General features: G+C 43.5%; 1 protein-coding gene across 9 annotated transcripts in view; it reads left to right on the top strand.

Moving 5' to 3' along the window:
- frya (furry homolog a (Drosophila)) overlaps positions 1-20,983 on the top strand; it is a 52,231-nt gene that overhangs the window by 22,521 nt on the left and 8,727 nt on the right. For 7 of the 9 annotated variants that reach the window (XR_011103396.1, XM_068715044.1, XM_068715007.1 and 4 more), the window contains exons 9-51: positions 6-98; positions 228-326; positions 909-1,010; positions 2,132-2,235; positions 2,616-2,724; positions 2,890-2,976; positions 3,514-3,685; positions 3,804-3,936; positions 4,169-4,276; positions 4,994-5,249; positions 5,457-5,639; positions 5,733-5,819; positions 6,242-6,501; positions 6,635-6,824; positions 7,068-7,192; positions 7,624-7,681; positions 7,858-7,949; positions 8,148-8,320; positions 8,802-8,962; positions 9,610-9,720; positions 10,246-10,400; positions 10,708-10,810; positions 10,897-11,068; positions 11,458-11,714; positions 11,807-11,953; positions 12,053-12,221; positions 12,459-12,549; positions 12,637-12,719; positions 13,222-13,372; positions 13,679-13,782; positions 14,574-14,759; positions 15,601-15,802; positions 16,271-16,392; positions 16,509-16,696; positions 17,206-17,300; positions 17,401-17,981; positions 18,160-18,257; positions 18,338-18,508; positions 18,638-18,778; positions 19,316-19,495; positions 20,259-20,423; positions 20,580-20,654; positions 20,745-20,915. Coding sequence is in view for 8 of the 9 variants with exons in the window: in XM_068715044.1 (XP_068571145.1) it covers positions 6-98; positions 228-326; positions 909-1,010; positions 2,132-2,235; positions 2,616-2,724; positions 2,890-2,976; positions 3,514-3,685; positions 3,804-3,936; positions 4,169-4,276; positions 4,994-5,249; positions 5,457-5,639; positions 5,733-5,819; positions 6,242-6,501; positions 6,635-6,824; positions 7,068-7,192; positions 7,624-7,681; positions 7,858-7,949; positions 8,148-8,320; positions 8,802-8,962; positions 9,610-9,720; positions 10,246-10,400; positions 10,708-10,810; positions 10,897-11,068; positions 11,458-11,714; positions 11,807-11,953; positions 12,053-12,221; positions 12,459-12,549; positions 12,637-12,719; positions 13,222-13,372; positions 13,679-13,782; positions 14,574-14,759; positions 15,601-15,802; positions 16,271-16,392; positions 16,509-16,696; positions 17,206-17,300; positions 17,401-17,981; positions 18,160-18,257; positions 18,338-18,508; positions 18,638-18,778; positions 19,316-19,495; positions 20,259-20,423; positions 20,580-20,654; positions 20,745-20,915 (6,510 nt within the window). In the remaining variant the exon portion in view is untranslated. The remainder of the gene's footprint in view (positions 1-5; positions 99-227; positions 327-908; positions 1,011-2,131; positions 2,236-2,615; positions 2,725-2,889; positions 2,977-3,513; positions 3,686-3,803; positions 3,937-4,168; positions 4,277-4,993; positions 5,250-5,456; positions 5,640-5,732; positions 5,820-6,241; positions 6,502-6,634; positions 6,825-7,067; positions 7,193-7,623; positions 7,682-7,857; positions 7,950-8,147; positions 8,321-8,801; positions 8,963-9,609; positions 9,721-10,245; positions 10,401-10,707; positions 10,811-10,896; positions 11,069-11,457; positions 11,715-11,806; positions 11,954-12,052; positions 12,222-12,458; positions 12,550-12,636; positions 12,720-13,221; positions 13,373-13,678; positions 13,783-14,573; positions 14,760-15,600; positions 15,803-16,270; positions 16,393-16,508; positions 16,697-17,205; positions 17,301-17,400; positions 17,982-18,159; positions 18,258-18,337; positions 18,509-18,637; positions 18,779-19,315; positions 19,496-20,258; positions 20,424-20,579; positions 20,655-20,744; positions 20,916-20,983) is intronic. The other 2 variants (XM_068715017.1, XM_068715036.1) reach the window with 1 other exon arrangement.

Genomic DNA, 20,983 nt, shown 5'->3' with positions numbered 1-20,983 from the left:
TACAGGAGTGCGCCCAATATTTCCTGGAAGTCAAGGACAAGGACATTAAGCACGCCTTGGCTGGTCTCTTCGTGGAAATCTTGGTTCCTGTTGCAGCCGTGAGTTGTTGTTTTTTTTCCTTCAGTGTGCGTTGCATGCATTACAAAATAATTCATTTGAATCGTAGAGGAGCACTACTCTGGATAGGACTGTGTCTCGTCACGTGACCGAGTGTATCGTTGTCCTAGGCCGTGAAGAACGAGGTGAACGTACCCTGCCTGAGGAACTTTGTGGACAGCTTGTACGACACAACCCTGGACTTGTCCTCCAGAAAGAAGCACTCGCTGGTTAGTTAATCGGCAGAAAAAAAACAAACTGACACTTGATTGTTGGCCTTGTTAGATTTGTAGACCTCCGCTTCGTTTTCACTCTTGACACCCTCCGCTGCATGCTTAGATTTCCTGGATGCCTGTGGTCTCTGTGAATCCTCAAGCATTTCAAGGTCACTCTTGTGTAATGTTCTCTTGCAACGTCATCGCCCACACTAGAAATAATTTATGAGGGAAGACAGGCGGCCATGTCAAAGCATTAAAACGAGCATGAAAGCAGTGGAGTATATATAAGCATAAGTAAAGTCTTCAATAAAGCATTTCAACACAGCACTTCACAGTGAAATGGAAAGACAACACTAACAGCAACAGCAAGAAGCATAACAAAAGGAGAAAAGCTCAGCAGGTCTTCAAAAGAAACATGGTCTTACATTGCTGTAATGCAGCTATGGTTCAGAGATAATGCATAATTCCTCAAATTATTAGGACAAACTCAAATATTACACCTGGAAACTATCATTTTTTAACCTCTCGTTAAGTCAGTGTGAAGCTATTTTAACATGATGAAAGAGATCTGAACACTGACTGTTCTCTACGCAGGCGTTTTACCCGTTGGTGACGTGCCTGCTGTGTGTCAGCCAGAAACAGTTCTTCCTCAACAGATGGCATGTCTTTCTCAACAACTGCCTCTCAAATCTGAAGGTAAGGCAGCCTTCAGACTACAGTAGTCTTTGTTAATCACGGAGGACTGTTCAGATACATGAAGGTTGTGTTTATCAAATGTGCACAAATTGTTTGCCTCCGCTTCAGCTGTCAACAGAATCGTGCTAATATGCATTGCTGCTTGGTATTTTATTGTATTCGTGGCTTGATAACGTTGCTTCAGGCAGAAATTATTCTAACAATTCTCATCAGCATTAAATATAGGATGTAATCAATCAATCAATCAATCAACATTTATTTATACAGCACAATTTTAAAATACAGCAAAGGTTGCCCAAAGTTCTGCACACACAGTCGATATGCAGTCATACAAACAAAGACTTGATTAATAACAGTAAGTTACATTAAAATCCAGACAAACTGGCACAAATCACACAAAGGTGCCGTGTTAAGATCAAAGGTGATAGGCCAGGGAAGATAAATAGGTTTTTAAATGACTTTTAAACATTGGTAAACTGGATGACAACCTAATGTGAAGGGGAGGGTTGTTCCAGAGCTTAGGGGCAGCGACAGAGAAGGACCGGTCGGCCCGGGTTGTCATTTTTGTTTTCGGAAAACAACTAAAAGCTGTTGGCCGAGAGATCGTAGTGAGCGAGGTGGGGTATAGGGCAGCGGCAGGTCAGACAGATAAACGGGGGCGCCGCCATTTAAACACTTTAAAAACAAAGAACAACATTTTAAAATGAATTCTGTACTCTACAGGTAGCCAATGAAGGGATTTTAAACTCGGTGAAATGTGTTCAGGCCTGCGTGTTCCAGTTAAAAGTCTCGCTGCAGAGTTCTGCACCGCCTGAAGGCGCGATAGATGTTGTTTTGCTGATTCCAGCATACTAAGAATTACAATAGTCCAGCCTGGAGGTGATAAAAGCAGGGATAACTCTCTGCAGGTCTTTTGACTTTAGCTAAGAGTCTTAGCTGAAAGAAGCTGACTTTGACTTGGAGGTCCAATATAAATGATGAGTCCAAAATATGAGCCTTGTGTGATTACAGATCCCTGTCATTTAGTAATCATATCATAACTTACAATAAACCTTTAGGCTGCCACTTGTTGAAAAGCTTTTCTGTCATTGACTTTGTTTCATAACTGTATTTTATTACAGAGCAGAGACCCTAAGATGGCTCGTGTTGCACTGGAGTCCTTGTATCGACTGTTGTGGGTCTACATGATCAGAATCAAGTGTGAGAGCAACACTGCAACGCAGGGGTAAATATCTAGGAACTCTTTGATCTCAGTCAAAGAGGAAGAGCTGTGGACTGCTTTTACTACTTTTTTTCTGTGATGATCATTTTCAGTCGGCATTGATTCTGGCTTTAGGGGAAGGAAAAACTTGCCTTTTTACTGCAAACCCTCTGTCTTTGTTACTTATTTTAGTGGTGTTAGCCAAAAAAGGAATGCTTTTTTCTTTTCTTTTGAGACGTTGTTATGAGCCACAAGAATACCAAATGGGTCAAGCCAAAATAAACCTCCTCTCAAGCGATGGAGTAAACCAATTTATTACAGTTTTCTCTGTACATTTCATCAAACTTTTTTAAATGTTTGTTAAAGGTCTCCTCATAACGTGTTTGGTCTCTCTGTGTCCACAGTCGCCTCAACACCATTATAACAACGCTTTTCCCCAAAGGCTCCCGCAGTGTGGTACCAAGAGACATGCCTCTCAATATCTTTGTCAAAATCATCCAGTTCATTGCACAGGTAAACACAATAATGTGCTATACTGCACTATAGAGAAGTCACACAAATTATAATTCACGTAACTGTATGTTAAATATACCAATACAAGGTCTCTTATTGAAACTTGTATCTCTTGACAGTCATGACATCATATTTAACACATTTTCTCTTCGTATTTCATTACAGGAAAGGCTTGATTTTGCCATGAGAGAGATTATCTTCGACCTTCTTTATGTCGGGAAACCAGCAAAAGCCTTTAGTCTTAATCCAGAGGTACGCATTCAACATTCACTTATACAGTTCAATGTGTTTATAGAAAAATGTAGAGAAGAAGAAAATGCCCCCTTTAGCTCTTTATCAAAATATAATTCTCTGAAAGAAATGATACTAACTGCTTCTTTGTCATAAACCGTCCTGGGCTTCTTACAGATCCACAGTTTGTCTCGTATAAAGTAAATGTGAAATAAACATAGTGTTGCTGTGGTTACAAATAGGTTTAAAAAATATTTTCAGCTAATTTGACAGATTCTTTGAATATATGAGGGGCGCATGAAGTCAAATAGAGACTACTGTATATCCACTCGACTTACAACTTTGTGTCACAGCATTTCCCTCAATTGTAAGGCAACAGAACAATCTATAATAATCTATTGTTTACGTCCTGAAACTGCAGTAACTGCTGATACAATTGATTTTTTTTCCAGCTGAAGTGGTGTTTCATTGTCTGCTGTGTTTACTCACATTTTCTCGCAGGACAAATAATGCAATATTGAAAATTGATTAAAAACCAGCTGAACTTTTTTTGTGCAGAGAATGAATATTGGTCTGAGAGCATTCCTGGTCATAGCCGATAAATTGCAGCAGAAGGATGGCGAGCCTCCCATGCCTAACACTGGTTGCACTTTACCCTCTGGGAATACACTCCGAGTCAAGAAGACATACCTGAGCAAAACGCTGACAGATGAGGAGGCCAAAGTCATTGGTGAGTGAGACAGACCGTGGTCAGGAATGCTGTGACAGCTTATGCATCAAATGTGGAATTTAAATGGCCGTGTGCAGATGAGTAGCAGCGGTATCAACAGTTTTTCTTTCTTCTCCAGGGATGTCACAGTATTACTTTCATGTGCGGAAGGCTATTGACAATATCCTCAGACACCTGGACAAAGAGGTGGGACGCTGCATGATGATGACTAATGCTCAGATGTTGAACAAGGAGCCTGAGGACATGATCACGTAAGTGCACACGCCTCTCTGTCAGCCTCGAAGCCAAAACAATTCAAGTCAGTAAAACTCACGAGTGTTAAAAATGTTTCCAGCCCCATCATAAACTCTACTTTAACTTAATTAACCCTGGATGACAATCTGGTTATTTATCCCAATGCTAGTTCAGTTTACACTTGACAGTTGAACACATTGAAAGCAAGCTTTCGCCGTTAAAACCTACTGTAAAATGTGTTCTTAACAGAGGTGAAAGAAAGCCCAAGATTGACTTGTTCAGGACGTGTGTCGCTGCCGTTCCTCGCATCCTGCCTGACGGGATGTCCAAGCCAGAGCTCATAGACCTGCTCTCTCGGTGAGTCACCTTTATGAGGAAAGCACCTTTATGAGGAAGACAAAGCACTGGCGGCACACTCCCACTGCCTGACAAGATAATTAACGGGAAGAGATCGAATCAAGTGCTATTAATGTTTGTGTTTAGGAGAAAAACAGCGGCCACAGTAAGAACCTGAATTTCCTGCTATCCCAGTTTAACCTAAGAGAATACTTAAAATATATAATTGTAAAATGTGTGTTTGTGTATTTATACAGTATCCACACATAATGGTTATTTACTTTACTGTGTTTAAAACAATGTCATATATGCAGCTTTCATTTTCATTACTGTTTGAAGACTCAGAATCTGGGGTTTTATTCAGATTTCTGTCGATTTGACAAACCCTCGTCTGATGAAAGCGCACTTACCATCCATAGATGACAAAGTAGTTTCAATCCTGATCAGCACTTTTCAGTTTGTTTTCTTACTTAATGCTTGTTTCAGATGTGAGGCAACTGGGAGCTCGACAATTTATCTTATCATACACAGCAGGCAAATTTACGCTAGCTAAATTTAAAGAAGTGACTCAGATGAGATGGATACGATTTTTGCACTGTTGACATCTTGCCCGCCGGTTAATCTTCAGGCTAAATTTATCTGAAATGAAACCTTCTCATTGGTAGAAGATAAGGGACTTAATGTAACACCTCTAAAGAAACCTGTTTGATTCTAGTTTTTCTTTGTCTTCTTTGTCAGGTTGACGATCCACATGGACGACGAGCTGCGTCTCATTGCCCAGAATTCTTTGCAAAGTCTGCTGGTTGACTTCTCCGACTGGCGCGACGACGTTCTGTTTGGATTCACTAACTTCCTGTTGCGTGAGGTCCAAGACACTCACCAGGGACTGTTGGATACGTCAATCAAATTACTGCTGCAACTGCTCACTCAGTGGAAACTAACGCTGGCCGCCCCAGGGAAGAGCTATGACACCGCTAAAGTACACACAGCCGAGGTACAGAACGCACCTTTGTGTCAGTCGCGACATATTTTTGTGCCTTTCACAAGTGGTGAAGAGTAATCAAACTCATTCAGGTTTATTCTGCTCCAACACTTGACAAATACCTGTTCTAGAAATAAAAATGTTATGTGCTAAAGTCTCATTTAAATCATGCTTTTTTAAAAAATCAGCTTTTGTTTTCTTTCCATGTTTATGTCACAGCTGCTGCAGTCCAGCTCAAGTGTTAAGATGCCGGCAGAGCGAGGTCCTCACTCCACTGTGCTGCATGCAGTGGAGGGACTGGCACTCGTACTGCTCTGCTCCTGTCAGCTGAGCACCCGCAGACTTGCCATCGCCATACTGAAAGAGATACGAAGTCTATTTATGACCATCGGGCAGTCTGAGGTAAATGGGACAACGTTAAACTGACAGAATACCTTAAAGTTTGATGACTGCGTTTACAAACTGTGATTCGATGTCTTTTTTTGTCAACCGCAGGATGATGATAAACCAATGATAGAGATCATGGACCAGCTCAGCCCTGTAATCCTGGAGAGTTTTGTCAATGTGACAGTCTCTGACACGGTAAGTTGTTTGTAGCTCCAAACAAACTCCAAACTGGTTCACAAAACAGCAAATGCTTGATACGTCGACTGTAAAACAGAAGCTTGGTTTCGTAATCTAGCGTGTGAAAGAGGAACAAACAGCTGGAACTGAGCAGCTGTTGACCTTTTGACTCTGACTTATGTAATCATCACGCTCTCAACATGACGCTAAGATGTATTGAGAAAGGGATAATACAGTAAATGTCCGTATACGCATGCGTTTTTCTAAATATTCCATTTGATTATCTGATGAGGAATTTCTTTTAATAACTGCATTATTTACATTTAAATCATTATTCTTAAACATCAGGATGAAGAGAGAGACGAAAAAGAAATGTTGCTATTTGGACGAGTTGTTCAGTCGTCACCTTTGACCCTACTGTGCCGCTTGCTTGTTTGCAGGTTGCCCAGCCGGCTGGCCACCACGTGGACCTTCAGTGGCTCGTGGAGTGGAACGCGCTGCTCGTAAACAGCCATTATGACATTCGGAGCCCCTCACACCTGTGGATCTTTGCCCAGTCCGTGAAGGACCCCTGGGTGCTGTGTGTATACAGCCTCCTCCGACAGGACAACCTACCCAAGCACTGCTCCACAGCCCTCAGCTATGCCTGGCCCTACGCCTTCACTCGAATGCAGATGCTCATGCCCCTGGTAGACCCAAAGTAAGTGTCCTTGAACATTCTCGTTTTAAGAATAGCCACTTGGTACCACTTCCCCGTTGCATACCTCCTCAAGATCCCTTGTTATACACAGCTCAGATAAAAACAATGGCTTTCTTTTTGTGTGATTCACCAGTAACCCAGTGTATGCGAAGAAGACCAACACGTCTGGCAGCGGGGACAATTACGTCACCCTGTGGAGAAACTACCTTATCCTTTGCTTCGGGGTAGCCAAGCCCAGTATCATGAGCCCCGGCCACCTGAGAGCATCGACACCTGAGATCACAGCCGCCACGCCCGACAGCGGTGTCAGCTACGATAGCAAGGTAGCTGCCTATTAAGTCCCCGAGTGCTTTGTCTCTCCAGGATCAGGTGTTCATCCGGAGCTTGTTGATATTCAAACTCTAAGCATCGAATTTCACAGCAGCTATGTCACATGAATGGAGCAGCATGCCGGCGTATTGTTAACTTCACAGAAACACCTTAATGCAGCCCTGTGTAATTAGTGATGTTCAAGCAGCGTGGGACATTGATGTGTGTGACTGAACCGTCGGTGTTTGATGTTTCAGGTCATCGGGAGCCCATCTGTGGCTTGGCTCCTGAAGCAGTTGGTTCCACTGATGAGAGCGGAGAGCATCGAGTTGACAGAGTCACTGGTTCTGGGTTTTGGTCGCACCAATTCCCTTGTTTTCAGGTATATCAGAAAGCATCATTTTTACTATAATTGATTGACACATTGGTTTTAAAGATGGATAGCAGCACAACATCAAAATATTATTGAGGTATTATTGTCCCTTTTAATGGCACAGGACCAGTCAAATTAAAGTTTGTCTAATCCATTATTTTCTCTGTATTAAAAGTGCAAGTTGACCTGTATTTGTGTGGATTTACAGAGAAAATAAACAGGGGATTATAGTTGAGTGATGCGTTGTTACTATTTATAACTGCATCTGTTTCTGAAAAATCTTTCTTTTTTTTTTACCTCAAATCTCTTTTTCCTTAGAAAATAACAGCAGTCTTACTGAAGTGTAATTTGTCCATTTAATGAACTGTATTTACGATGGTTGTTTGATAATGCATTTTACCTTAAGATGACTTGTGTGTATTTTGACTGCCTGCACACAGGGAACTTGTGGAAGAGCTACATCCCCTAATGAAGGAAGCGTTAGAAAGGAGACCTGAGGTTGGTATTTACAGCACAGTACACAACAAAACCAAAACATATACAGCTTGACGTCATTTGTGAATGAACTCGATAGTGCTCTGTGACGTTATCAGAGAGCCGACGTGTCTCAGAACATCTCAGTCACTAAATAAAGATTCATAATAATATGGGTACTTCTTAACAATTGTTTGCAGAACAAGAAGCGGCGTGAACGACGAGACCTGCTGAGACTGCAGCTGCTGCGGATCTTCGAGCTGCTGGCTGATGCAGGTGTCATCAGTGACAGGTTAGTGTGGCATTTGTTGTCACATTACAGCCCCACACTGTACAGTATCATACTCACTGTACGCACAAGTAAGATCAAAACAAGATCATCAAGCTATAACCCTTGTGTTACATGACTCCTGAGCATTAATACATGTTGAAATATTTCCGTTTGGTTTGTAATTTGTTTTCACTGGGCGTCTCCCTGTTTTTCCTACAGTACAAACGGAGCTCTGGAACGTGACACCCTCGCCCTGGGCGCCCTCTTCCTGGAGTATGTGGAGCTAAACCGGATGCTCCTGGAAGCTGAGAATGACAAAGATGCAGAGATCCTCAAGGACATCCGAGCTCACTTCAGCGCAATGGTGGCCAACCTCATCCAATGTGTGCCAGGTACTAAAAGCCTGAACGGCCTTTCTTGTGAATGCTCTGCAGGTCGGATTGATAAATTGCTGAATGTGTTGTTTTCATTTGGATGCCTGGATACAATCTATCTGTCCTTTTCATCAATTTGTGGATTGTGAATTCTATAATAGGCTCCCGTTCGGCTGGGGTTAGCACATCGCATGGAGCACAAGACTCCCGGTATTGATCTTGATGTGGAGGTAGCCCAAGGGGAGTAGATCCAAAAATAGTGCAGCTTAAGGACAGAGCAGCCAAGGATAGATGATGACTCATGGGTTGCCAAGCCTTCACAGGTCCCCACTGAATGGCTAATGATCTGTCAAGGGACATCAGTACCTTGTTATCATGTCGTGAAATGCACTTTTAGTACTTAGTTAAGGGTTTAAGATGCCTGAATTTGTTTTTATCGCTGACTCCTTACTCTCTCAATGAGCAGACCTAGAACAGACTTTCATGTCTCCCTCCCCAGTGCACCACAGGCGCTTCCTGTTTCCACAGCAGAGCCTGCGGCATCACCTCTTCCTCCTCTTCAGTCAGTGGGCCGGTCCTTTCAGCATCATGTTCACCCCTCTGGACCGCTACAGTGACAGGAATCACCAGATCACAAGATATCAATATTGTGCCCTAAAGGTAAACACGCATAATACAATCTATTGCCTTCCACAAACTATTACATGAAATAATATTACTTGTATTATTATTAATGCCTAGAAGAAATAGAAACACGTGTCTTGATCTAGTTTTTATTCAATTACAAAGCGTATGTTTGAGAACAAGTGCAGAATAAGTCCACATATTTCCTCTGTCTATTGTAGAATGATACAGTGAAATATGCTTTGTGTTTATAACCATCTAACCTATTTTGCTGACGAGATGCTGCCACCTTTTGCAATCTACTGTACGTGCTAGCAAATCACTTCTGTGAAAGGCGCCCTGCATCACTAGGTGGTGCTGCATCAGAGAAAAATCCCCCCATTCTTTATCTGCTTTAAATGTAATTCTGTTGTTTGGTACGGACTCTTCTCCACCCACGAGACAAATACTATCTCAAGTACAGCACTCTCTCTCTCTCTCTCTCTCCTGAACTGAAGTGTGACCGTGAGCGTAAATCCGTCTATCTTTAGGTTTAAAGTAACGACAGACTTTGTTGATCGGTAAACACGAGCGCTGCCGTGTAAAGTCACACGAAAAGGCTCCTGGGAGCCTCGACACGTACCTCCTGCGGCCATTCTGAGCCGTGTGCAGTGTTGCAACTGTTGACTTGTTTGTTTTTCCAGGCCATGTCTGCCGTGCTGTGCTGCGGGCCTGTGTTTGATAACGTTGGCCTCTCTCCAGACGGATACCTCTACAAGTGGCTGGATAATATACTCGCCTGTCAGGATCAGCGGGTATGTGGCCAATGCTTTACCACCGCGGCGCATTTAAACAAAGAGCTGACCCAGAAAGCCCCCCCTTCTGATCGCTTACTGAGGCCTGCTTTGTCTAAGAGCCCAAGACTAGACATTGCCAAGTGCTCGCCATTATCTTGCAGGATTGCTGGCAAGTAGTGAAGAGAGTTTTTGTATCAAAATAAATTTGTCTGATGTTCTCTTTTTTTTCCAGTTTACTGTGATACGAGATAAATCACCTGCATGTTTATTGAACACATTCCTCCTTGTCAAATTGACTTTGAGCCCTTATCCTATCAGTACGTGGCTTGATGTGTAGCAGGCACTGGGCAGGTAGCCAAGAAAATGTAATTTATCATATTTGCTGTATGACAGTATGAGTAAAGCTATTGGAATGATTTTACACTCAGTCTCCTGGATCTTGGAGAAATACACACAGCCTCAGATATTTGTGTCGCGTAAAATCAATAGAATAGAGGTGATGCTTAAAAAATATGTCTGTGTTGGTATCTGCTCCTGGCTCAGGTCCACCAGCTTGGCTGTGAAGTCGTCATCCTGCTCCTGGAGCTCAACGCCGACCAGGTCAACCTATTCAACTGGGCTGTGGATCGCTGCTACACAGGCTCCTACCAGCTCGCCTCAGGCTGCTTCAAAGCCATCGCTACAGTCTGTGGCAGCAGGTAGGAAAATCTCACATTCTCTCTGCTGTCTGTTCAGCCAGTTAAGGTCAGCTGCCTGTGCACAAACACAGTCTTCATGTTATGTTCCATCCGCTATGATCATCCGGTTTTCTAGCCCAAGTGGGGAAACCGACAGCAAACTAGCTCTTTAAGAGGATCACCTCAGCTGATCCTCTTAAAGAGCTCGTTATTTATCTGAAGTTGGACTTCCTTTTGTGCTTAAACATGATCCCAAACATTATGTGGGACACTTAAGATATTAATACTGAGCCATTAAGTTATTTCTTTCTCTCTGTGTCCTAACTAGCAGAAACTATCCAAGTGATATCGTAACACTGCTGAATCTGGTCCTCTTCAAGGCATCAGACACCAACAGAGAAATCTATGAGATTTCAATGCAGCTAATGCAGGTGAGATACACAAACACAGCTGCTTCTTGTGCTTCCGCGTAGGGTTTAATGGATAAATGACACACTTCTCCTCTTTCTTTGAACAGATTCTTGAAGCAAAGTTGTTTGTGTACTCTAAGAAGATTACAGAGCAGAAGCCAAACAGCATCCTCTACGGCACCCACGGTCCACTGCCACCTCTGTACAGTGTCTCCCTGCCCCAGCTCTCCAGCCAGCTGGCCAGCATGTACCCTGAACTCACACTTCCTCTTTTCTCAGGTAGCTGTTGATGTCATATATCTGTGCTGCGTGTGTTTGGCCACAGTAGGGCTAGCCGTGGTATTTCCGCCCGCTGTAATACTCTCTCAGGCTTGTCATCTTCTTATGGTTTCCCACTAAATGCTGCGCGCTCAATAGTCTTCCTCTCCCACCGCCCACACAAATACTGTGTAGATGGACACTCCCACTGACCACAGAAACACTGAGAGCTTAAATCGAGTAAGGGAATCCCAGGCTTAAATTGAATTCATATGCGGTTCAGGATTAAACTGATGATTATGGTGAAGCTGAGTACACAGCATGTTTGATTTCCATGTAGAATATAAACCCAGAAGTCCCCGCTGATGATTTTCTGATGTTAACGTTGCCTTTTCTCCTGCTTGTTCCAGAGGTTAGCCAGAGGTTCCCCACCACTCATCCTAATGGGAGGCAGATCATGCTGACCTACCTCCTTCCCTGGCTCAGTAACATTGAGCTGGTGGACAGCGGCCTGCTGCTCCCGGTCTTCACATCATGCACCTCGGATTACAACGCTTCTATCCGGACGACCAGCACAGGTTCATCCCACCAACTGAAGGGCAGTGGCTGGGGCTCCTTACAGGCCACATCTATGGTTCTCAATAACCTCATGTTCATGACCGCCAAGGTAAAGTCGTGTTGGGGAAACGTGATGAAATAGGCCATTGGTAATCAGTCAGTGCAGCTAACATGTCGTCTTGTTTTAACCCCTGTGGTCAGTATGGAGATGACCTTCCTGGACCAGAGATGGAAAACTCCTGGAATGCTTTAGTCTGCAATGAGAAGTGGCGCAACAATCTGAGGACCGCCCTGCAGTTTCTCATCAGCTTATGCGGCGTCAGCAGTGATACCGCCCTCCTGCCATATGTAAGATATATGTATCATTAAGGCCAACTGGAAAACACCATGTAGCTACTTCTTTTTTTTTTTAGTTTCTCACGTATGTTCTGTGATTTATCTCTTCAGATCAAGAAGGTAGTGATCTATCTGTGCCGCAACAACACCATGCAAACCATGGAGGAGTTGATATTTGAGTTGCAACAAACAGATCCAGTCAACCCGGTGGTGCAGCACTGTGATAGCCCTCCTTTCTATCGCTTCACTGCTACAAGCAAGGCCTCCACAGCAGCTTCAGGTGCGTCTTCATCTAAAACACTGAACAGAGTGAACACCAGTTGAAATTTTTAATGAGGAAGGATCAACTAACTAGGAAATCCGAAATGCTCCAGTGGAACCATTTTGTGGCCAACCACAGGAAATTGTGTTTGCTCTGGACAGATCCCAGCGGTGTTAAAGATTATTCTCAGTGGACTTTCCTTAAACATACTGTAAAATATAAGTATTTTGCTCTTTTTTTCTTCTTTTTTTCTAGGCACCACATCAAGTAGCAATACTGTTGTTGCAGGCCAAGAGAGCTTTCCTGACACAGATGATACCAAGACTGTAAAGGAGTATGAGGAGAGGTAGGGAGCAAGATATTAAAGCTTATCATTAGATGAATTATAGTCCTACCAATGCCCATCATGATCACTTTTTTTTCCTGACCTCAGGCTGAGCCACTTAATGAGAGCCCACAACCGCCTGGAATCACGCTACAGCAACAGCTCAGGAGGATCTTACGACGAAGATAAGAGTGAGTGTATTTCTGTACCAGACACCCTTTGAAAAAATGTAGTTGTCATAGTCTGGTGAGTGTGGAATACACAGGCTGGTTTGGAGGCTAAGATGGTGGCCGGCATGGTGTCATTGTTAATGCATGAGCAGTGCAGAGTGCCCTGGGCTTCTGTGAGAACTGGCACTGAAATAAAAGTAGTCAAGCCCAGGGCCTCGGCACTGCTGCCAGTGACCCAAAAACGTCTTCATGATACTCTTGATCTGACTTGGTCCTGCAGACTAATGTGAGTAAGAATGAAAAGCACCCTTTGACAACTAAGTTTCAAAATGGAAGTTCTCATGATTTTATAAAGTTGTACATTATTTAAATGAATCGCCAATCTGTTATTTGCCCACATGCCATGTCCAGCTGTTGAGTTCCACAAACTCTGATTGCAATTTGAGCGCAATTTGTCATATATGTGTGTGTGTGTGTGTGTGTTGGATGAATGCCAACGTTATCGTTTTCTGTAATAATTTAGGTGAACCTCTGCCCCCCTATGCTGATTGGCTGATGGTTGTCATTGAGACCAATCAGCCCCGTCCTCTGCCCATGCCTCTGAATGGAGGATGTTGGGCTCCACTGGTGGATTTCTTGCCGGAGACCATCACTCCCAGAGGACCACTGCACAGGTTAGACTGCTGCATTCATTAATGCAAAATGTGATTCTGAGTGTAGTTTAAAATGTCTAAACAAAATCTCTTTCAAAATAATAACTAACTAGGGCTGTTTACTTTGAGAGCAGACTGATCTTGGACCTTGAATAAACTGTCACAGTTTACCTTTGAATGCCCGCAGATAAAGGCAGCAGCACTCAGCTTTTTCAATCTGATGCTGTGCACTTCACGGTCATGCTTTTGGGGATGAGATATGTTTGGTGTGTTGTTGTGTTTCATTTGATTGAGAGTCTTAGCAGTTGATGTTTCTGTTTGGTTTAGGTGCAATATAGCAGTCATCTTCATGACAGAGATGGTGGTTGACCACAGTGTGAGAGAGGACTGGGCCATGCACTTGCCTTTGCTGCTACATGCCTTGTTTTTGGGTGAGTTTACATTATTATCAGTCATTCCCGTAAAAAAACATCCATGTCATTTTATGATATTTGACATAATACAGAAAAAAATCTCATGGCATATAATGTTTAACCCTCCGAACTGCTCGATCTTGGTCTCAAGAGCACTCTTTGAAGGTCCTGTCTGTGCATTTTTCCTCTGCCTTGTCTCGGTCTCAGAGAGGACTTCAGTCAAGATCAATAATCACTGAATTGCCTGTGCATTGTCTTGATTTATTTATTATCATTACTGTGACCGGATGTAAAACACCCTGCTTCAAGTGCAACCAATAACTACGAAACAAGAAAAGTGTAATGGGTCATAGAACATGTTGAATAAAGATTTCAGCTCATTAGATTTCTTTGCTGATAGAAAACAAAGGAAAATCCTGCCGCATAAAATTCCCCTTTGCAATGCCTTTTGATTATTTTATCAAGACATTCCTCGTGTTAAACTTATACATCCACACATATATGTGTATACATGTCTTCATTTGTTTTTTGTGGTTGTTTTTTATGGGAATGTGGATTTTTCAGATCATCATGAGGAGTGCTTAAGGTTTGCATGTTCCACATTTTATCATAAGTTTGTCATGCAGCGGGAGACTCGCACTGGTCTGGTCTTGACTCAGATTTGCCCTGCCTTGGTCTTGGTCTTGACTAGGTGTCAACTCCTCGGTCTCTATACACTCTGGTTTTGGTTTAGGTGGTCTTCTCGACTACAATGCTGCTTTGTCTTAAAGATCACTGAAACAGGCTGACTGGTCCGTTCCTTTCCTCAGGTATGGATCACTACCGTACAGAGGTTTTTGAGCACAGCAAACGTCTCCTCCTCCACCTGCTCATCACGTTGTCCTGCAACAACAACTTCCAGACCATCGCCTCAGTTTTACTGCAGACACGTGAGGTCAACGGCACCAAGACCCTCACCTGCAAACCGAGTCTCAAGCCGGAATATTTACCTTCAGGTAAAAATATGAGCTTTTTAGTAATACTCAACAGAGTTCTCTCAACTAAAACACATTGATACTGAAAGGCTTGGAGTAGATCTGGGTCCAGTCGACAGAGCTGCTTGGCTTGACACATCGCTCCTTTCTCTGGCTAATAAACTTCAACAACAGGAGGGGAATGCTACCAACACATGTATCCTTTCAGAGGATGGATAGGTTTCTTATCGGGAGAGAAAATATTTGGACACTGTGTCAAAAGCAATATTGAGCACAGAGGACATCAAAGGTCTTGATTAAAGCATTCCATTATGCTATTTTCGTCCTCTTGCCCAAATTGGGGCCATCTGCTCGGGATTGGATTGGCTGGTTTTGGCTCCCCCCCCACCTCTCCCTGTCGATTATTTGTTTTGCAAACGTCTAGATATTGTGAAATGTATTATTTGTCCATTCAACTTGTCCAACTTGCATGGTAAAAGATAGTATTCTTTCACACTGCCATTGAGATCCAAAGAAAACATCCCATTTTCCTCTCAGCCTTGGTAACATCTACATCTCCCGTGTTTATTATATTTGTATGATTTGTGTAATATTTTGCACAACTAATCAGTTTGTAAATCAACAACAAGGAGATTAACTGTGCAGCAATTTAGTAGTTAAACTTGACAGTTTACCACATCAAATGCATCTTATCAGTAGACAAGGCTAATTGGATTTAAATTCCAGACATGTCAAAACACAGGCCATGCTGCTCCCGACATGTTTACTCCTCCAAGTTGCAGTTATGGAAATAAAATCAAACATCCAACTGAACCGCTGTAACCTGTTTCTGATCACAAACCTGTTCCTCTGTTGTGTTCAGGAGGATGTTTTGACTTCCTGCGGGAGTGTCAAGCGTCTCCTGTGCCAGACTCTGGTCTGAGTTCTTCTTCTACATCGTCCAGTTTGAGTCTGGGAGGCAGCAGCAACAACCTGCCGGAGATCTCGCATGTGGTGGAGGAGCTGGTGCCTTCCAATAAAATGGACGAGAAGACTAACAAGCTCATTGAGTTTTTAACCACAAGGTGCTGATTCAATACGCTGTGAAGGCATATTACACAGCAGAGATGACCTTCTGATGCGCTGATATGCTTTCTCATATTTCTTGATGTAGATTACCACCTAGTGGTGCTCCCTACATACTGCAGTAGATTCTTTTATGAGTACGTTAGATTACATATTTCAATTTAGTGAGTGCAGCTGGCATTTACCATGATTAATCGTACACTTTGGAAATATCAGTTAGGACTGTCAATCATCTTGCAAACTCTCTTGAAATGTTTAGAATTGAATTTGTTTAGAACTGCTTTTTGCCAGTTTAAGTACGGACAATACTAATCTAAACGAAACCAGAGTAACGTCTGAATTTGGGCTTGATTGGGCTTATTCAGAACAGTCAGCTAATTGTCCCACTTTCTACAATAGTGGACCTCCACAGAGACACATAGACAATGTACTGTGTGTTGTTAGTAACTATGATACTTGTTTCATAGAGCATATGGACCACTGTGGTGCCACGAGGACATTTCGGCAAAGAACTACATCTCAAAAAGCACTGGGCAGCTGACAAACTTTCTGCGACATGTGGTTTCTGTGTTCAAAGAGTCCAAGTCAGGTAACCCTTCAGTAAACCCTTCACAGTCACTGCTAATGAAGTAAACTACAGAACCTCACTTCACCACTCAATTATTCTCATTTTGATTAGAACGCTCTCATCTGTGTCCTCGTTAGATTTCCACCTGGAGCAGCTGCTCAGCGACGTGGCGCTGCAGACGGCCTTGTGTAGTTCATCGCGTCACTACGCCGGCCGTTCCTTCCAGGTGTTCCGGGCCCTCCGGCAGCCCATTTCTGCCCACGCTGTCTCCGACCTGCTCTCACGGCTGGTGGAAGTCGTTGGAGAGCATGGAGAGGAGGTGCAGGTTAGTGCTCTGTGTGTGTGTGTGTGTGTGTGTGTGTGTGTGTGTGTGTGTGTGTGTGTGTGTGTGTGTACATGATGCGTTTGATATGTGAACGTGGATATGAGAGCATTAGACATCAATAGGTTCAAGTGTTTAGTGATCATCCATGTCGGAATTTCTTCTTTGCAGAAACTGAGGAATTGCCTCAATAACAGTATAAATATAAAATAGTATTTTTTTTAGGGAAGTAGCACATAAATTCAATGCTGCTTAGCAAATGAGTTGGATGCCCCAGATGTTTGACCCTCTTATGAGCACATGAACAAATCTAGTAATCATCTAATGGCAGAAATCCTGGATCATCATTAAAGTATAATCAGTATATCCTTGAACTACCTGTCCATCAAATATTATTTAAATCAAGCTGTTGCTTTTTAATCTGTTTTCGTCAGTAATTACGTGCTCCGGTATGATTAAATGATACAAGAAAATCCTCCACAGAGCTGCAGTTGTCTTTTCCTCTTTTGCAGGGCTATGTGATGGAGGTATTACTTACTCTGGAGTCTGTGGTGGATAACTTGGCTGAATGTCTCAAGAACAATGATCTCATGGCTATCTTGACAAGGTGTGTGTCTCCTGTACATATACATTTATTTTTGAAAGTATTTTTTTTCTTTTTGTTAAAAACATACAGCGACTTTAATTCGTTGTTTGTTTAATTCCAGAGCCTCGTCTCCAGATTTCCTCACCAGTCTCAAGCTGCTGTCCAACAGGAAGAGCACAGGGCAGCTCAATCTTAGAAGAGAAGAGAGGAGCCGACATCAGAGGAGCTCCTCTGTCCCCAAGAAGTTCGGAGAGGCGGACAGGTGGTCTGATCCACCTCGCAGCGCTACGCTGGACCGCATCCAAGCCTGTGAACAGCAGGTTTTGTTAGCCAAGACCCGCAGCTCTTCCTCATCGAAAGACAACATCAACGACCCAACCAACGTCAACCACCCCAGCAACCTGCTGGCCACCATCTTCTGGGTGGCAGTGTCGCTGATGGAGTCTGACTTTGAGTTTGAGTATCAGATGTCTTTGAGACTGCTGAATAAGCTGCTGGGCCACATGTCGCTAGACAAACAGGAGAACAGGGAGAAGCTGGAGAAGCTGCAAAGCCAGCTTCAATGGAGCAGCTTCACCGGGCTCCAGCAGCTGCTGCTGAAGGGCTTCACCTCCGCGTCCACCACTGACCTCACGCTCCAGCTCTTCTGCCAACTCACACCGGTGTCACGAGTGCCTGTGGTGGACACGTCACAAGCCATAGGTACACTGTAGGAAACAGTAGATATGGGATTGTTAAAACAGATTATATGATTGTTGATATTCTTAGATTTTAGGTGTCTGTAAACCGCTGTTTTGTGGCAATGTTGTGCTGCACATTGACCATATGTGAATATGTTTGCGTGAAATATTGAATGGATTATGTCTGCTTCATCCATTAGGGTTTCCCTTGAACGTTCTCTGCCTGCTCCCGCATCTCGTGCAGAACTTTGATGGACCCACGCAGTTCTGTCAAGACGTTGCAGAGAAGATAGCCCAGGTTTGGCTCCATTAACATGTCTTTTCTTCATTTTCCCTTGAAGATAATGTGTTTTAAGCTAATGTCCTTTTTGTGCGCAGGTATGCCTCGAGGAGAAGAACGCTAAGCTCTCCAACCTTGCTCATGTCATGACTCTGTATAAAACTCACTCCTACACACGGGACTGCTTCTCCTGGGTGAACGTGGTGTGTCGGTATCTTCACGAGGCTTTCTCGGATATCACCCTCAACCTGGTCACTTACATGGCAGAGGTTTGTGCAGCTACATCAGTTGATCATATATTTGCCAAGTGGCAGTAAAAGGCTTGTACAGTAATTATATCTTACAGCTTTTCAAAAGGGTGCTACATTAATTCATGGCATTTCGTTGTGTTGTTACAGCTGTTGGAGAAGGGTCTCCCCAGTATGCAGCAGACTCTTTTACAAATCATCTACAGCCTCCTGAGTCACATGGACCTGGGTGGAATTCAAGCCAAACCGTTCAACATGGAGGTGCTCAAGACAATTGAGAAATTTGTCCAGGTGAGTTTGACTATGTGCCCTACTGCAGATAATTAGGTGTAAATGTGTGGTGACAGTGTGCCTCACATTGATTTTCAGTCAATGGCTGTACATAGAGTAGTGATGTGGTAACCCTTCTACTCTATGAGATAGACTGTATGTGCTCGTAAAGGAAAAACATTCAGATCGCCTGCGTCAGATGTGATCATTGGAAACCTTTAGGCATCGTGCTCTGAGTAAGAGTCTTGTGTTTCCTTTTGTAAGTGTTCATGGTGGAAAAAAAAAAGGAGGGAAAAAAGAAAGATTCCCAAAAAGCTGTCTTGTGTCAGTGCAGTCAATTTGTAGACACACCCAAGCTATAAACAGTCTGCCCTTCGGCTGCAGGCTAGGCCTCTGCTTATTCTCACACTTTCCTCCAACGACCAGAACACTTGTCTCCAAAAATAGAACCGCATTAAAACACACAGAAAGACATTTGTGGTTGTTTCTTTCGAAACATGTTGGTTTTTGTCTGCGTGTACGGGTGAATTGATGTGTGTATGTCTGTGTCAACTGTAGACTGTCCATTGGAGGGAAGCATTGAATATCCTGAAGCTGGTGGTTTCTCGATCAGCCAGTTTGGTGCAGCCGTCATCCCCACAAAGTGTCCTCTCCTATGAGGACATCAGCCGCGTATGGGACCGCTCCTCCAAGGCTTTGCCTGGGAAAACGCTGGATTTCCACTTTGACATATCTGAGGTTAGAGACGCTTTCTCTTTCACCGTGTTCTTGGTTTGAAAGCCCCTGTAGCTCGGGGAGAGCCTAATGCTTGTCTGATTTCCCCTGTATTTTTTCCTGTATTTTCCAGGGTGCGGTGCTTTTTGAGGTTGTGTGTAAAGCTTTCTGGAAAGGAAACAATTCTTCCCCTTCCTTAATGCTGATATTTCTTTTTGACCAAACCCCTCGAGGTTAGCTTGAAAGCTCCAAAGTTAAACACAATTAGCCAAGCAGGAGCTGGAAAGTGATGTCACAGATACAGACAGAGTGGTGTGTGTGTGTGTGTGTGTGTGTGTGTGTGTGTGTGTGTGTGTGTGTGTGTGTGTGGGAACTAAACTGGGAGCTATTTGGGCAGTTCATGAATGGCAGGAAATGATGTCAGCTCTTTGCTACCGTCCTTTGTATGTGAATCACTGACTTTTAGTAGATAGCCAACAGTGTGTGAATCTAGTGGGATGAAGCAGAGGGATACAGCCGAGGAAAGGTTTGTTTTTCCTCAAATGCTTCACGCATTCGGAATAACGAGCGGAGTATAAATTGTGAACACTGATAAAAGATGAATGCCAGTCATGAAACGTGAAATATTGATCACTGTACGGCCATCTCGGATAAACACAGGAGCTGCTATGGAGCCTGAGTCATTGATTGATTAAGCAGAGAGTGACTTTCTCCTCTTCAAACTTTCCCTGACTCATCGAGGTTTCTTACTGCACATGTCTGTCTTTGTTTGCCTCCACGCTGTTAGACGCCGGTGATTGGTCGGCGCTTTGACGACCTGCAGCGTTCTCCAGGCCTAGATGTGAAGAGCAGGACCACAGCAGTGACCCGCAGCACCTCCTCCACCTCCTCTGGGTCCACTTCCAACAACGTCCTGGTGCCAGTCAGCTGGAAGAGGCCTCAGTCTTCCCAGGTGAGCACTTCTGCTCTTTCCTTCTTAGAATAATGCTCATAAATATATAATGGGTGATGATTTGATAATGGCTCTATTTGGTGCCTATTTAATTCATTTTATTATTATTTATTATCTTTTGTGGAAAAATATCTCCATTTCTCTTGCCCTCTGCAGAAAAGAACACGGGAAAAACTGGTGAATGTATTGTCTCTGTGTGGACAAGAAGTGGGGCTCACAAAAAATCCTTCGGTAAGATACACTTTATTTTAGCAGTGTTGAGTGAATTGTAATACTCGCCGTAAGCCCTTTTTAATTTGCGACATTTTGTTGCTCTTGTAGGTGATTTTCTCCAGTTGTGGGGAGCTGGACCTCATGGAGCACCAGCCCAGCCTGGTGTCCTCCGATGATGGGACCCGGGAGCCAGACAACACGGACGACACGACTTCAGAGCAACAGTTCAGAGTCTTCAGAGACTTTGACTTCCTTGATGTGGAGCTTGAAGACGGAGAGGTGAGTTTCAGGACCTCAAAAGTTTTGAAAGAAGAAAACAATGTATTCTCCTTCTCACCCCCTCGCAC

This window comes from Cebidichthys violaceus, unplaced genomic scaffold (assembly GCF_023349555.1).
Source record: "Cebidichthys violaceus isolate CVI_PGR_0920_01 unplaced genomic scaffold, fCebVio1.0.p SCAF_1, whole genome shotgun sequence".
NCBI lineage: Eukaryota > Metazoa > Chordata > Actinopteri > Perciformes > Stichaeidae > Cebidichthys > Cebidichthys violaceus.
The sequence above is the reverse complement of the archived record's forward strand: the minus strand, read 5'-3'. Positions and strand labels throughout refer to the sequence as shown.